Here is a 16,691-nt window from a genome sequence, read left to right as displayed (position 1 = left end):
AACTAGAACTAGCAAATAAATATACAAAAGTACCAAAACAAATACTTGCAAACTCATACTTTTTTACCCATCTTTTCCAGAGTAAAACATTAAAAAAACACATGGACACATTTTATATCTATGTAGAATGACTCCTCGGACTTAGCATAGTCATCAGACATCGGTCATAACAAAGTAATACAGTGATTGTAGGAGGAAAGTATTGAGCAAGCACAGAGACTTGTGTCACTGAGACATATTTACATGGCGCCTCATAGTATGTGAGTCACTGTACGGGCCATGTGCACAGGACTGGCTGCTGTTATCTGCAATCAATGGCATCCGGCCACGTTTGCATGATCGCTACTTTCCGATTCTCCTGCACTAATACAATAGAGTTTTACATATGAAGATCTACAAATGCTGCGGACTGTGGAGCATGGACTACAGTGTGCTCTATAAAATCATGTCTTACCAAAGAGGGGCTCGTCAGTGTCTGCTGCAAAACAATAAGATATATCGTGTTAGATTTCCCATAAATATTCCATATTCCAAAAGATTGAGAAAAAAATAAGAAAGAAATAGAAAAGAAAAGAGAAAAGAAAATAAGGGAAAAGAGAAAATAAAAAGAAACTAAAGCAGGAAAGAAAGAAGTCCAGAAGAAAACAAAAACTGAGGAAGAAACTAAGAAATCAAGCAAAGTAAATGTAAACAAGATTTTTGAAAATGAAAGGAAAGAGCGAGGTACAGAAAGAAAAAGAAAGAAAGAAAATTAAATCAGAAAATGAATGCGAGAGAAAGAATGAAAGAAAGAGACAAAGAAAGAAAAGAAGAAGTAAAAAAAAGAGAAAGAAAGGAAGGAAGAAACGAAATAAGAAAGAGAAAGTAAGAAGCAAAAAAAACAAGTTAAGCAAGAAACGAAAAAAGAAAAGAAGAAACGAAGAAAAATGAGAAAGAAAGGAAGAAATAGAAAGAGAAATACAGAAAAAAATAAAGAGAGAGAAAAAAGAGAGAAAATAAAAGAGGGAAGAGAAAATAAAATTAAACTAAAGCAGGAAAGGAAGAAGTTAAGAAGGAAACAAAAATAGAGGAAGTTGAGAAAAGAGGAAGATATTGAAAAACAAAGTAAGAAAGAAAAAGAAATCGAGTGAACAAAAGAAAGAGATAAAGAAAAAAGATACAAAGAAAGAAGAGGAAAACAAAACATGAGAATGAGAGAAAAAAATAAGAGAGAGAGGTAGAGAAAATAAAAGAGAAGGGTGGAAATAAATGAAAAGAGCAATGGCAAAAGAAATCAGGCAAAACATAATTCAATATCAATCAAGAAAGAAAAGGGAAAAGTGAAGCAGAATAAAATGCAGTAGTAAATCCTAGGTGCAGTGTACAGATAGAAGATAGAAGATATGACCAATAGTTGATGCCACTCAGCCCGTAGGACGGGCACAGCGTAGTATTACATACCCCTGTACTGATTGTGGGGCATGCTGGGAGCATAGTATAGGTGTAAGTGCCTGCAACAGCTTGTCTACAAAATTCCCTTTCCTAAGTGCAGAAGCTCCTATGTGATGAAATAATTCAGGCAAGTTTAGAAAACTCCCTGGATTTGACCTGTATTACATGTTCTCTTACAGCTTCTCCTTTACTGTGTAGCCTGGGTTATGGTCATCAGAGTCACCTCACTACTATTTGAAGGTTAGGCCATTAAAGGAAACCTGTTGGCACATTTATTCCACCCTAACCATGAGCATCATGAAATGGTGACAGCCAATGTTAGGTGTCATTTAGATCTGTGGTGGAGACATAACATGATCCTGCCCCCGGCTATGGCGGGATGAACCTGCTGACAGCTCTGGGGTACTGCCGGAGCCCTAGATGAAGCAGATTAATAGCGCTATACACAGATAAGGCTCTGTATGATGCCCCCTGGAACCTGGTGTCCGGGGAAGACCTGTCGCCTATCACTTCCCGGACGCTGTAGTAATCTATCGACATGTCCTGGCCAATTGACCCCATTCATTGCCTTAGAGACCACTCTTTTATGTACTGTCTATACAGGAAATACAAAAAATAAGTGACCCTTCCATATATTTGCCCCCCCCCCCAGAAAATATTTTTTTTAAATTCTAAACTTAGTTCCCCTTCGAGATCACAAAAGCACGAACTGTAACTTACCCTTTACAATGATGTCACTCAATTCATCTAAAACAAAGCGAAGAACATAAAACTGTAAAAATCCCAAAACTTCAAATACAAAGAATAAAAAAAAAAATGTGATTATTGTGATCATTTTACTCTTCTTCTCAGATTTGCCAACAGTCTTGACTTTGATGGGTCTGTCCTGTGATTTTGAACTCAAAAGGGAAAAAGTTGAGTGTGTTCTTGTAAGGGGAATTATTTTGGGTGAAAAACGTTTTCCTTTTTTTTACCAGTTTTTTTGTTTTTAATGAATTTGTTATATTTTTTCTACAATCGCAATTTGATAGAAGAGTCCCTTAATATGAAGCTGATCACAGTGATCGGTTGTGATCTGTGGGGAAACCTGGCAGGAAAGTGTTTAATTTCCCTGCAGCGCCACCGCTGGAGAAGTGAGGCATTGCACAGTTTTCTCTGCTGCAGACCAAGCAGAACTCCAAGCAATAACTCCGCCCACATCACTGATTGGCTGTTTTCTGTTTACGCTGTGCATAGACAGAAAGCTGCCAATCAGTGGTGGGGCGAGGTTGCACCGAACAGGAGCACTATTCGTCAACAGACATCAAGTCCAGTAGTGATAATCCCCTGCTGATAAAACATTGATTGTATTGAAACCTGCAACAGACTGTCTAGTAAGTGATAAATCATGGAAATCAGGGTCTCTGCCCCTACCTCATGCTTAGATTAAATAGCAAAAACCCCTTTAAAGGGGTTATCTCATCTTCTTAAAGATTATAAAAAGCAATTAATCACATTAGTTGCACTCTGATTTTCTAAATTTCGGAGAAAAATGAACGGGGGATAAGATCAGAAGACGACCGGGGGAGCGTTTTTATTACTGGGGATCTTTTTCAGTTTAATGCTGTTGATGAAATAATACATATGTGTAGTTACACTTTGAGTCTGAGGGTGGCGCTGTTGTCACAGACGTGCTTTGAGGATTCTGGACCTGATTAGCGAGATTCGATTTCCAATATGTCAAGGCTTGAGTATGTTTACTGGTGACACCAAATAAATGTCACCGTACCACAAAGCTCATCACCGCTCCCGATGACATCAGACAGAAAGCAGGAATGAAAATGGACGGATGATGGGACAGGAAAGCCGTGTGCGTGCCACCCGGAGGTACGGCTACTGATGACCATGCATGCAAATGAGGCAAAGCCAAAAAACTAGCAGCAAAACAGGAGAAAGCTCTTTGTGTTCCCTCTATCCTTCCGTAGTATCTGTCTTTGCTTTGTGCATCTCTCTGTCCAACGTGGCGCTATCATTTATGGAATCGCTCTGTAGGGTTTGACTTTGTAAGGTCAAAGAATAGACATCCTGAAAAGTCTAGTGGACTCGGAAAGTTAGCACGACCTGATGAACGTTTCCTATGTGTGGAACATACTGGCGCCACTCGTTTGTTCCTCTGGCTGCACACCGATATATACTTTGGGATCTCCATCTGACGCCATTGCTCCAGGTTCCATCCTCTAGTGCCCAAACTATTGGTTTCCTCTCTTTGCGATGCTGCTTCAGGTGCTCTATGTACAGTACCTATAGCCACATGACCCCTATTAGTGGCTGGTACCCCTGCTCCAGAAGACCTTGCTTAGTGTCCCTGCTTTGGCCATCCATCCTTCTATGGTGCCGCTGCGCCTGTGTCCCCCCTTACTGCCCCTGGTCCAATTATCCCTCTAAAAGTGCCTATATTACCAGGTGCCCCTCTAGTCCCGCCGTTCCAGAAGACCTTGCTTAGTGTCCCTGCTTTGGCCATCCATCCTTCTATGGTGCCGCTGCGCCTGTGTCCCCCCTTACTGCCCCTGGTCCAATTATCCCTCTAAAAGTGCCTATATTACCAGGTGCCCCTCTAGTCCCGCCGTTCCAGAAGACCTTGCTTAGTGTCCCTGCTTTGGCCATCCATCCTTCTATGGTGCCGCTGCGCCTGTGTCCCACCTTACTGACCCTGGTCCAATTATCCCTCTAAAAGTGCCTATATTACCAGGTGCCCCTCTAGTCCCGCCGTTCCAGAAGACCTTGCTTAGTGTCCCTGCTTTGGCCATCCATCCTTCTATGGTGCCGCTGCGCCTGTGTCCCCCCTTACTGCCCCTGGTCCAATTATCCCTCTAAAAGTGCCTATATTACCAGGTGCCCCTCTAGTCCCGCCGTTCCAGAAGACCTTGCTTAGTGTCCCTGCTTTGGCCATCCATCCTTCTATGGTGCCGCTGCGCCTGTGTCCCACCTTACTGACCCTGGTCCAATTATCCCTCTAAAAGTGCCTATATTACCAGGTGCCCCTCTAGTCCCGCCGTTCCAGAAGACCTTGCTTAGTGTCCCTGCTTTGGCCATCCATCCTTCTATGGTGCCGGTGCGCCTGTGTCCCCCCTTACTGCCCCTGGTCCAAGTATCCCTCTAAAAGTTCCTATATTACCAGGTGCCCCTTTAGTCACACCGTTCCAGATGTCCTTTTTAGTGTCCCTGCTTTAGGTATCCATCCTTCTATGGTGCCGATGCGCCTGTGTCCCCCCTTACTGCCCCTGGTCCAAGTATCCCTCTAAAAGTGCCTATATTACCAGGTGCCCCTCTAATCCCGCCGTTCCAGATGCCCTTTTTAGTGTCCGTGCTTCAGATAAATCCCTGCACCTTTAGTACCATTGCTCGACGTACCCCCTACTCCAGGAGCTCTCTACTTTAAATATCCCCCCGTAAAATTGCTGGACCCTCGGGGACCCAAAAGGTCCCTTTGACACATATAAAAAGACCAATGGTGTGTGGAATCTAGGGGCCATGTTGGAGATGTTGCGTCCGGTTTCGGCTCTCTACACTGTGGACATCCTTCTGTCGTGGGCCGGTGGAGATGCCAGGTGTCGGCCCCACAATCCTGATAATGATGACCTATCCCAAGGATGGGTCATGAATACACAAGTCTTGGACATACTTTTAAGGACTCATGATGGCAGCAATGTTCCTCTCCTATTTTCCGCCCGCCATATGACTGCTGGAAAGGAGACACAAGCGTACAGCCGAGCAGGAAGGTGACAGCGCAGCAGCGACAGATCATCCACCATCACCATAGATGACCGTGCGCGGGATTTAATTTGATTTTTCATGCAAAATCAATACATCCTCAAGCCAGAACATGCAGGAATCACACATGCCCCTACCTTCCGTGCACTCCATAGCGACGTTTGTCCAGAGCTTCGCACTTCCTTTTATTTTGAAAGAAAAACAACATTTAATATTTATCTATTAGATTTTCTTTTAGTGAAACACGACCACAGCTTATACATCCCACCAACATCCTGAGCCATCCAACCCCGGCCTGACCAGTGAGGCCATGGTCTATATATATATATATATATATATATATATATATATATACTGTATATATATATATATATATGTGCAGCTGCGACTGATGTGTGCCGCTCACAGAGCATTGTCCACATGGATACATTGTATACAGATATGTGCAGCTGATGTGTGCCGCTCACAGAGCATTGTCCGCAATGCATCCAGATCTGTACAGCTGCCGCTGATGTGTGCTGCTCACAGAGCATTATCCACACTGGATACAATGTATCCAGATCTGTACAGCTGCCCTGATGTGTGCTGCTCACAGAGCATTGTCCACACTGGATACAATGCATCCAGATCTGTACAGCTGCAGCTCATGTGTGCAGCTCACACAGCATTGTCCACATAGATACATTGTATCCAGATCTATGCAGCTGATGTGTGCCGCTCACAGAGTATTATCCACACTGGGTACATTGTATCCAGATCTGTACAGCTGCGGCTGATGTATGCAGCTCACAGAGCATTGTCCACACTGGATATAACGCATCCAGATCTGCACAACTGAGGCTGATGTGTGCCGCTCACAGAGCATTGTCCACATGGATACAATGCATCCAAATCTGTGCAGCTGATGTGTGCTGCTCACAGAGCATTATCCACACTGGATACAATGTATCCAGATCTGTACAGCTGCCCTGATGTGTGCTGCTCACAGAGCATTGTCCACACTGGATACAATGTATCCAGATCTGTACAGCTGCCCTGATGTGTGCTGCTCACAGAGCATTGTCCACACTGGATACAATGCATCCAGATCTGTACAGCTGACGCTGATGTGTGCAGCTCACAGAGCATTGTCCACACTGGATATAATGCATCCAGATCTGCACAGCTGAGGCTGATGTGTGCTGCTCACAGAGCATTGTCCACACTGGATACAATGTATCCAGATCTGTACAGCTGCCCTGATGTGTGCTACTCACAGAGCATTATCCACACTGGATACAATGCATCCAGATCTGTACAGCTGAGGCTGATGTGTGCAGCTCACAGAGCATTGTCCACACTGGATACAATGTATCTAGATCTGTACAGCTGAGGCTGATATATGCAGCTCACAGAGCATTGTCCACACTGGATATAATGCATCCAGATCTGTACAGCTGAGGCTGATGTGTGCTGCTCACAGAGCATTATCCACACTGGATACATTGCATCCAGATCTATACAGCTGCGGCTGATGTGTACAGCTCACAGAGCATTGTCCAAACTCGATACATTGTATCCAGGTCTGTACAGCTGCGGCTGATGTGTGCCGCTCACAGAGCATTGTCCACATGGATACATTGTATCCAGATCTGTACAGCTGCCGCTGATGTGTGCCGCTCACAGAGCATTATCCATACTGGAGACAATGTATCCACTTCTCTGCTGAGAGCAGGACTAGCTGTGATGTTGCAGCAGATGACAACGTTTTCATTCACTGATTCACTGACAGCAAACACATATAATGGGGGATTAAAACAGAAAATATAATGAAGGAAGTGTTGGGGCTTACACTATCATTTATCTAATTTCCTTAAGTTGCTTATTGTGTTATTTGTGTAACCGATCTGCCAAAATTGATGGTTACTAATCTGTAGGAACCCTGTCCTGGCGGAAGGGGTTTTGTTTTGGTGCTTTTTTTTGTTTCTAACAGATTTTTGTTCTTTATAGACTTCCCCGGCTTCTAACATTTCCAGTGAGATGAGTCCTCCAATTACTAAGCTGATCACATGGTCCCAGGGATCAACTGCAATCTGTTGGTGGATCTGCCAGCAAGTGTTCACTTCCTCTGCAGGGTCCCCCTAAGTGAAGCATTACACAGTTACGACAGGTCGTCCATTTAAGGCTACGTTCACATTTGCGTTGTGCGCCGCAGCGTCGTCGCCGCACCAAAACGCATGCGTCGTGCGGCCCTATCTTTAACATTGGGGCCGCATGGCGCCGCATGTACATGCGTTGTCATGCGTTTTGGTGCGTCGTACGCCGCATGCGGCGTTAGGGCGCACCTGTCAGGGCGCGGCAAACGCAACATGTTGCATTTTTTTTGCGGCGCCGACTTTTTAAAAAACGCATGCGTCGTGTTTGCGTCGCTTTTGCGTCGTCGATGCGCCTTTTTTCCCATTGATTTGCATTGACAACGCAGACGACGCAAGTACTTGCGTCGTGGTGCGTTGTACGACGCATGCGTTTTCCAAAAAAATTGCAAAAATTGTCTAGACTTTGGGGGGGCGCATGCGGCGCAAAACGCTGCGTTTTTTGTTCATAACGCAACTGCGTTTTTGTTTGCGTTGTGCGTTGCGGCGCCGACGCTGCGGCGCACAACGCAAATGTGAACGTAGCCTTAGGCTACGTTCACATTAGCGGCGCCCGCCGCAGCGGCGGGCGCCGCAGCGGCGCCGCATGCATCATGCGCCCCTATATTTAACATGGGGGCGCATGGACATGCGGTGCACTTGCTTTTTGCGCCGCATGCGTCCCTGCGGCGCCCGCGTCGGGTCGCGGAGGACGCAGCAAGTTGCATTTTTGCTGCGTCCAAAATCAATGAAAAAAAGGACGCATGCGGCGCAAAAAGCTGCGTTGTGCATGTGTTCACATTTGCGCTGTGCGTTGCGGCGGCGACGCTGCGGCGCACACCGCAAATGTGAACGTAGCCTTAGGCTACGTTCACATTTGCGTTGTGCGCCGCAGCGTCGGCGCCGCAACGCACAACGCAAACAAAAACGCAGTTGCGTTATGAACAAAAAACGCAGCGTTTTGCGCCGCATGCGCCCCCCCAAAGTCTAGACAATTTTTGCAATTTTTTTGGAAAACGCATGCGTCGTACAACGCACCACGACGCAAGTACTTGCGTCGTCTGCGTTGTCAATGCAAATCAATGGGAAAAAAGGCGCATCGACGACGCAAAAGCGACGCAAACACGACGCATGCGTTTTTTAAAAAGTCGGCGCCGCAAAAAAAATGCAACATGTTGCGTTTGCCGCGCCCTGACAGGTGCGCCCTAACGCCGCATGCGGCGTACGACGCACCAAAACGCATGACAACGCATGTACATGCGGCGCCATGCGGCCCCAATGTTAAAGATAGGGCCGCACGACGCATGCGTTTTGGTGCGGCGACGACGCTGCGGCGCACAACGCAAATGTGAACGTAGCCTAATTAACTGCTGGCTGTAGGACCTCCAAAGAGGGGGAGAAGATACTATGTGTAAAGGTTCTTCTAAAGGAGAAGACGTGTTTAAGATCAGCAGGACACTTCACTTGGGCCAGAAAAAAGAGGGATAATAAACAGGAAGAAGACTATGTATCCGGTTAGGAAAAGTAGGGGCCGCAGTTTGTGACGGTTATTACCGCTGCCATGTTAATGTTTATCATTATATTTAATGGGGACAACATAATGATCAATAAGATAAGATCCAGGAGTGATGCCTACTGTACACAGAGGTGTTATCAGTCATTGTACAGGAGGAGGAGGTGAGCTGTGACATCACCTAATGTGAATGGTGGATCCTGTGTTATCTAATGTATATAGAGGTGTTATCAGTCATTGTACAGGAGGAGGAGGTCAGCTGTGATACCACCTGTTGTGAATGGTGGATCATGTGTTATCTACTGTATATAGAGGTGTTATCAGTCATTGTACAGGAGGAGGAGGTGAGCTGTGACATCACCTATTGTGAATGGTGGATCCTGTGTTATCTACTGTATATAGAGGTGTTATTAGTCATTGTACAGGAGGAGGAGGAGAGCTGTGACATCACCTATTGTGAATGGTGGATCCTGTGTTATCTACTGTATATAGAGGTGTTATCAGTCATTGTACAGGAGGAGGAGGTGAGCTGTGACATCACCTATTGTGAATGGTGGATCCTGTGTTATCTACTGTATATAGAGGTGTTATCAGTCATTGTAGAGGAGGAGGAGGTGAGCTGTGACATCACCTATTGTGAATGGCCGATCCTGTGTTATCTAATGTATATAGATGTGTTATCAGTCATTGTACAGGAGGAGGAGGTGAGCTCTGACATCACCTAATGTGAATGGTGGATCCTGTGTTATCTAATGTATATAGAGGTGTTATCAGTCATTGTACAGGAGGAGGAGGTGAGCTGTGACATCACCTAATGTGAATGGTGGATCCTGTGTTACCTACTGTATATAGAGGTGTTATCAGTCATTGTACAGGAGGAGGAGGTGAGCTGTGACATCACCTAATGTGAATGGTGGATCCTGTGTTATCTAATGTATATGGAGGTGTTATCAGTCATTGTACAGGAGGAGGAGGTGAGCTGTGACATCACCTAATGTGAATGGTGGATCCTGTGTTATCTACTGTATACAGAGGTGTTATCAGTCATTGTACAGGAGGAGGAGGTGAGCTGTGATACCACCTGTTGTGAAAGGTGGATCCTGTGTTATCTACTGTATACAGAGGTGTTATCAGTCATTGTACAGGAGAAGGAGGTCAGCTGTGATACCACCTGTTGTGAATGGTGGATCATGTGTTATCTACTGTATACAGAGGTGTTATCAGTCATTGTACAGGAGGAGGAGGTGAGCTGTGACATAACCTATTGTAAATGGTGGATCCTGTGTTATCTACTGTATATAGAGGTGTTATTAGTCATTGTACAGGAGGGGGAGGTGAGCTGTGACATCACCTATTGTGAATGGTGGATCTTGTGTTATCTACTGTATATAGAGGTGTTATCAGTCATTGTACAGGAGGAGGAGGTGAGCTGTGACATCACCTATTGTGAATGGTGGATCCGGTGTTATCTACTGTATATAGAGGTGTTATCAGTCATTGTAAAGAAGGAGGAGGTGAGCTGTGACATCACCTATTGTGAGTGGTGGATCCTGTGTTATCTACTGTATATAGAGGTGTTATCAGTCATTGTACAGAAGGAGGAGGTGATCTGTGACATCAGATATTGTGAATGGTGGATCCTGTGTTATTTACTGTATATAGAGGTGTTATCAGTCATTGTACAGGAGGAGGGGGTGAGCTGTGACATCAGCTATTGTGAATGGTGGATCCTGTGTTATTTACTCTATATAGAGGTGTTACCAGTCATTGTACAGGAGGAGGAGGTGAGCTGTGACATCACCTAATGTGAATGGTGGATCCTGTGTTATCTACTGTATATAGAGGTGTTATCAGTCATTGTACAGGAGGAGGAGGTGAGCTGTCATATCACCTAATGTGAATGGTGGATCCTGTGTTATCTACTGTATATAGAGGTGTTATCAGTCATTGTACAGGAGAAAAAGGTGAGCTGTGACATCACCTATTGTGAATGGTAGATAGTGTGTCATCTACTGTATATAGAGGTGTTATCAATCATTGTACAGGAGGAGAAGGAGGTGAGCTGTGACATCACCTATTGTGAATGGTGGATCCTGTTATCTACTGTATATAGAGGTGTTATCAGTCATTGTACAGGAGGAGGAGGTGAGCTGTGACATCACCTATTGTGAATGGTGGATTCTGTGTTATCTACTGTATATAGAGGTGTTATCAGTCATTGTACAGGAGGAGGAGGTGAGCTGTGACATCACCTATTGTGAATGGTGGATTCTGTGTTATCTACTGTATATAGAGGTGTTATCAATCATTGTACAGCAGGAGGAGGAGGTGAGCTGTGATATCACCTATTGTGAATGGTGGATCCTGTGTTATCTACTGTATATAGAGGTGTTATCAGTCATTGTACAGGAAGAGGAGGTGAGCTGTGATATCACCTACTGTGAATGGTGGATCCTGTGTTATCTACTGTATATAGTGGTGTTATCAGTCATTGTACAGGAGGAGGAGGTGAGCTGTGACATCACCTATTGTGTTGTGTATCCGCTTTTTGGGCTCCCCTGGTGGTTGCTGGTGGTACTGGTGACTTGTTTGCCTTTGCTGCTTCTGTTCACCTGCTTCATCATTGTAACCAGAGCCTTCGGTTGCATGTTCCTGCTACTAGTCGGCTGATCAGCTAAGTGGACTTTGTCCTTTTGTTTTGCATTTTTTGTCCAGTTTGCAGTTTTTGTAATTCTCTGTAGCTGGAAGCTCTTGCGGGCTGAAATTGCCACTCCTGTGTCATGAGTTGACACAGGAGTCTTAAAGTAATTTCAGGATGGTTTTTGAAAGGGTTTTCAGTTGACCGTGAAGTCCTCTTTTGTATCCTTCTGCTATCTAGTAAGTGGACCTCTCTTTGCTAAATCTACTTTCATACTGTGTATGTTTTTTTGTCATGATCTCCATGGCCAGAGAACTAGCATAAGCCTCAATAGGAACAAGCTCTTGGAAGATGTAACTATACTGACCATGAACTAAACCTACCGCATCATCTAGAAGTAGCCAGGTAGCATGTCCTACTTTTTATCCCTATATGCCCAGCGCCGGCCGGAGAACTAAATAATGCTAGCAGAGGGAAATATAAGACCTGACTCACCTCTAGAGAAATGCCCAAAAAGGAGACAGAGGCCCCCCACATATATTGGCGGTGATATGAGATGAAACAACAAACGCAGCAGGAAAATAGTTTTAGCAAATTTGAGGTCCGCTTTCTAGATAGCAGAAGACAGAAAGCATACTTTCATGGTCAGTAGAAAACCCTAACAAAACACATCCAGAAATTACTTTAGGACTCTGGCATTAACTCATAATACCAGAGTGGCAATTCCTGATCAACAAGAGCTTTCCAGACACAGTAACGAAACTGCAGCTGTGAACTGGAACCAAAATACAAAAACAAAACATGGACGAATGTCCAACTTATCTAGTAGATGTCTGGGAGCAGGAACAAGCACAGAGAGGCTTCTGATAACATTGTTGACCGGCAAGCATCTAACAGAGAAGCCAGGTTATATAGCGACACCCAGATCTAATCAGAACAGGTGAACAGGGAAGATGATGTCACAAGTTCAATTCCACCAGTAGCCACCGGGGGAGCCCAGAATCCAAATTCACAACAGTACCCCCCCCTCAAGGAGGGGGCACCGAACCCTCACCAGAACCACCAGGGCGATCAGGATGGGCCCTATGAAAGGCACGAACCAGATCAGAGGCATGAACATCAGATGCAGTGACCCAAGAATTGTCCTCCTGGCCGTATCCCTTCCACTTGACCAGATACTGGAGTCTCCGTCTGGAAACACGGGAGTCTAGGATTTTTTCCACAACGTACTCCAACTCACCCTCAACCAACACCGGAGCAGGAGGCTCAACGGAAGGCACAATCGGTGCCTCATACCTGCGCAATAACGACCGATGAAAAACGTTATGAATAGAAAAGGATGCAGGGAGGTCCAAACGGAAGGAAACAGGGTTAAGAATCTCCAATATTTTATACGGACCGATGAACCGAGGCTTAAACTTAGGAGATGAGACCCTCATAGGGACAAAACGAGAAGACAACCACACCAAATCTCCAACACAAAGCCGAGGACCAACACGACGGTGACGGTTGGCAAAAAGCTGAGTCTTCTCCTGGGACAACTTTAAATTGTCCATCACCTGCCCCCAGATATGATGCAATCTCTCCACCACTGCATCCACTCCAGGACAATCCGAGGATTCCATCTGACCGGAGGAAAATCGAGGGTGGAACCCCGAATTACAGAAAAACGGGGACACCAAAGTGGCAGAGCTGGCCCGATTATTGAGGGCGAACTCCGCCAATGGCAAAAAAGCAACCCAATCATCCTGGTCAGCAGACACAAAACACCTCAGATATGTCTCCAGGGTCTGATTAGTCCGCTCGGTCTGGCCATTAGTCTGAGGGTGAAAAGCAGACGAAAAAGACAAATCTATGCCCATCCTAGCACAGAATGCCCGCCAAAATCTAGACACAAATTGGGTTCCTCTGTCAGAAACGATATTCTCAGGAATACCATGCAAACGAACAACATTTTGAAAAAACAGGGGCACCAACTCGGAAGAAGAAGGCAATTTGGGCAGGGGAACCAAATGGACCATCTTAGAAAAACGGTCACACACCACCCAGATGACAGACATCTTCTGAGAAACAGGCAGATCTGAAATAAAATCCATCGAGATGTGTGTCCAAGGCCTCTTAGGAATAGGCAAGGGCAACAATAATCCACTAGCCCGAGAACAACAAGGCTTGGCCCGAGCACAAACGTCACAAGACTGCACAAAGCCTCGCACATCTCGTGACAGGGAAGGCCACCAGAAGGATCTTGCCACCAAATCCCTGGTACCAAAAATTCCAGGATGACCTGCCAATGCAGAAGAATGTACCTCAGAGATGACTCTACTGGTCCAATCATCAGGAACAAACAACCTATCAGGCGGACAACGATCCGGTCTATCCGCCTGAAACTCCTGCAAGGCCCGCCGCAGGTCTGGAGAAACGGCTGACAAGATAACTCCCTCCTTAAGAATACCTGTGGGGTCAGAGTTGCCGGGTGAATCAGGCTCAAAACTCCTAGAAAGGGCATCCGCCTTAACATTCTTAGAACCCGGTAGGTACGATACCACAAAATTAAACCGAGAGAAAAATAATGACCAGCGCGCCTGTCTAGGATTCAGGCGCCTGGCGGTCTCAAGATAGATCAAATTTTTGTGGTCAGTCAATACCACCACCTGATGTCTGGCCCCCTCGAGCCAATGGCGCCACTCCTCAAACGCCCACTTCATGGCCAAAAGCTCCCGATTCCCAACATCATAATTCCGCTCAGCGGGCGAAAATTTACGGGAAAAGAAGGCACAAGGCCTCATCACGGCGCAGTCAGAACTTTTCTGCGACAACACTGCCCCAGCCCCGATCTCAGAAGCGTCGACCTCAACCTGAAAAGGAAGAGTCACATCAGGCTGACGCAACACAGGGGCAGAAGAAAAACGGCGCTTAAGCTCCTGAAAGGCCTCCACAGCATCAGGGGACCAATTAGCAACATCAGCACCCTGTCTAGTCAAATCGGTCAATGGCTTAACGACATCCGAAAAACCAGAAATAAATCGACGATAAAAGTTGGCAAAGCCCAAAAATTTCTGAAGACTTTTAAGAGAAGAGGGCTGCGTCCAATCACAAATAGCTTGAACCTTGACAGGATCCATCTCAATGGAAGAGGGAGAAAAAATATATCCCAAAAAGGAAATTCTCTGAACCCCAAAAACGCACTTAGAACCCTTGACACACAGAGAATTAGACCGCAAAACCTGAAAAACCCTCTTAACTTGCCGGACATGAGAGTCCCAATCATCCGAAAAAATCAGAATATCATCCAGATACACTATCATAAATTTATCCAAAAAATCGCGGAAAATATCATGCATAAAGGACTGGAAGACTGAAGGGGCATTAGAAAGACCAAAAGGCATCACCAAATACTCAAAGTGGCCCTCGGGCGTATTAAATGCGGTTTTCCACTCATCCCCCTGCCTGATCCGCACCAAATTATACGCCCCACGGAGATCAATCTTAGAGAACCACTTGGCCCCCTTTATGCGAGCAAACAAATCAGTCAGCAACGGCAATGGGTATTGATATTTAACCGTGATTTTATTCAAAAGCCGATAATCAATACATGGTCTCAAAGAGCCGTCTTTTTTTGACACAAAGAAAAAACCGGCTCCTAAGGGAGATGACGATGGACGAATATGTCCCTTTTCCAAGGACTCCTTTATATATTCTCGCATAGCAGTATGTTCAGGCACAGACAGATTAAATAAACGACCCTTTGGGTATTTGCTACCCGGAATTAAATCTATAGCACAATCGCACTCACGGTGCGGAGGTAGTGAACCCAGCTTGGGTTCTTCAAAGACGTCACGATAATCAGACAGGAACTCAGGGATTTCAGAGGGAATAGATGATGAAATGGACACCAAAGGTACGTCCCCATGAGTCCCCTTACATCCCCAGCTCAACACAGACATAGCTCTCCAGTCAAGGACTGGGTTGTGAGACTGCAGCCATGGCAATCCTAGCACCAAATCATCATGTAGATTATACAGCACCAGAAAACGAATAGTCTCCTGGTGATCCGGATTAATACACATAGTCACTTGTGTCCAGTATTGTGGTTTATTATTAGCCAATGGGGTGGAGTCAATCCCCTTCAGAGGAATAAGAGTCTCCAAAGGCTCTAAATCATACCCACAACGATTGGCAAAGGACCAATCCATAAGACTCAAAGCGGCGCCAGAGTCGATATAGGCGTCCGTAGTAATAGATGACAAAGAGCAAATCAGGGTCACAGACAAAATAAATTTAGACTGTAAAGTGCCAATGGGAACGGATTTATCAAGCTTTTTAGTACGCTTAAAGCATGCTGATATAACATGAGTAGAATCACCACAATAGAAACACAACCCATTTTTCCGTCTAAAATTCTGCCGCTCGCTTCTGGACAGAATTCTATCACACTGCATGTTTTCTGGCGTCTTCTCAGTGGACACCGCCAGATGGTGCACTGGTTTGCGCTCCCGCAGACGCCTATCGATCTGAATGGCCATTGTCATGGACTCATTCAGACTTGCAGGCACAGGGAACCCCACCATAACATCCTTAATGGCATCAGAAAGACCCTCTCTGAAAGTAGCCGCCAAGGCACACTCATTCCACTGAGTAAGCACAGACCATTTACGGAATCTTTGGCAGTAAATTTCAGCTTCATCTTGCCCCTGAGATAGGGACATCAAAGTTTTTTCTGCCTGAAGTTCCAAATGAGGTTCCTCATACAGCAAGCCCAAGGCCAGAAAAAACGCATCCACATTGCGCAACGCAGGATCCCCTGGTGCCAATGCAAAAGCCCAATCTTGAGGGTCGCCGCGGAGCAAGGAAATCACAATCCCAACCTGCTGTGCAGGGTCTCCAGCAGAACGAGATTTCAGGGACAAAAATAACTTACAATTATTTCTAAAATTCTGAAAGCTAGATCTATTCCCTGAGAAGAATTCCGGCAAAGGAATTCTCGGCTCTGATACCGGAGCATGAACAACAAAATCTTGCAAACTTTGTACTTTCGTGGCGAGATTATTCAAACCTGCAGTTACACTCTGTAGATCCATTATAGACAGGTGAACATAGAGCCATTCAAAGATTAGAAGGAGAGAGAAAAAAAAGAAAGACTGCAGCATAGACAGACTGGCAAGTGATCCAATTAAGAGCACACTAACTACTAGAGAAAAAAAAAAAAAAAAAAAAATTTTCAGCAGACTTCTTATTTCTCTCCTTTCTC

The 16,691-nt window shown here is 45.4% G+C and overlaps 1 protein-coding gene across 2 annotated transcripts in view; it reads right to left on the bottom strand.

The window, feature by feature from the left end:
* The window catches only part of MALT1 (MALT1 paracaspase), a 117,007-nt gene that overhangs the window by 39,278 nt on the left and 61,038 nt on the right, over window positions 1-16,691 (bottom strand). The window contains exons 7-9 of one of the 2 annotated variants that reach the window (XM_077282839.1): window positions 5,319-5,363; window positions 2,152-2,178; window positions 455-478 (exon numbers count right to left, since the gene is read on the bottom strand). In XM_077282839.1, the coding sequence (XP_077138954.1) occupies window positions 455-478; window positions 2,152-2,178; window positions 5,319-5,363 (96 nt within the window). The remainder of the gene's footprint in view (window positions 1-454; window positions 479-2,151; window positions 2,179-5,318; window positions 5,364-16,691) is intronic. The other variant, XM_077282847.1, reaches the window with a different exon arrangement.

This window comes from Ranitomeya variabilis, chromosome 1 (assembly GCF_051348905.1).
Source record: "Ranitomeya variabilis isolate aRanVar5 chromosome 1, aRanVar5.hap1, whole genome shotgun sequence".
Taxonomy (NCBI): domain Eukaryota; kingdom Metazoa; phylum Chordata; class Amphibia; order Anura; family Dendrobatidae; genus Ranitomeya; species Ranitomeya variabilis.
The sequence above is the reverse complement of the archived record's forward strand: the minus strand, read 5'-3'. Positions and strand labels throughout refer to the sequence as shown.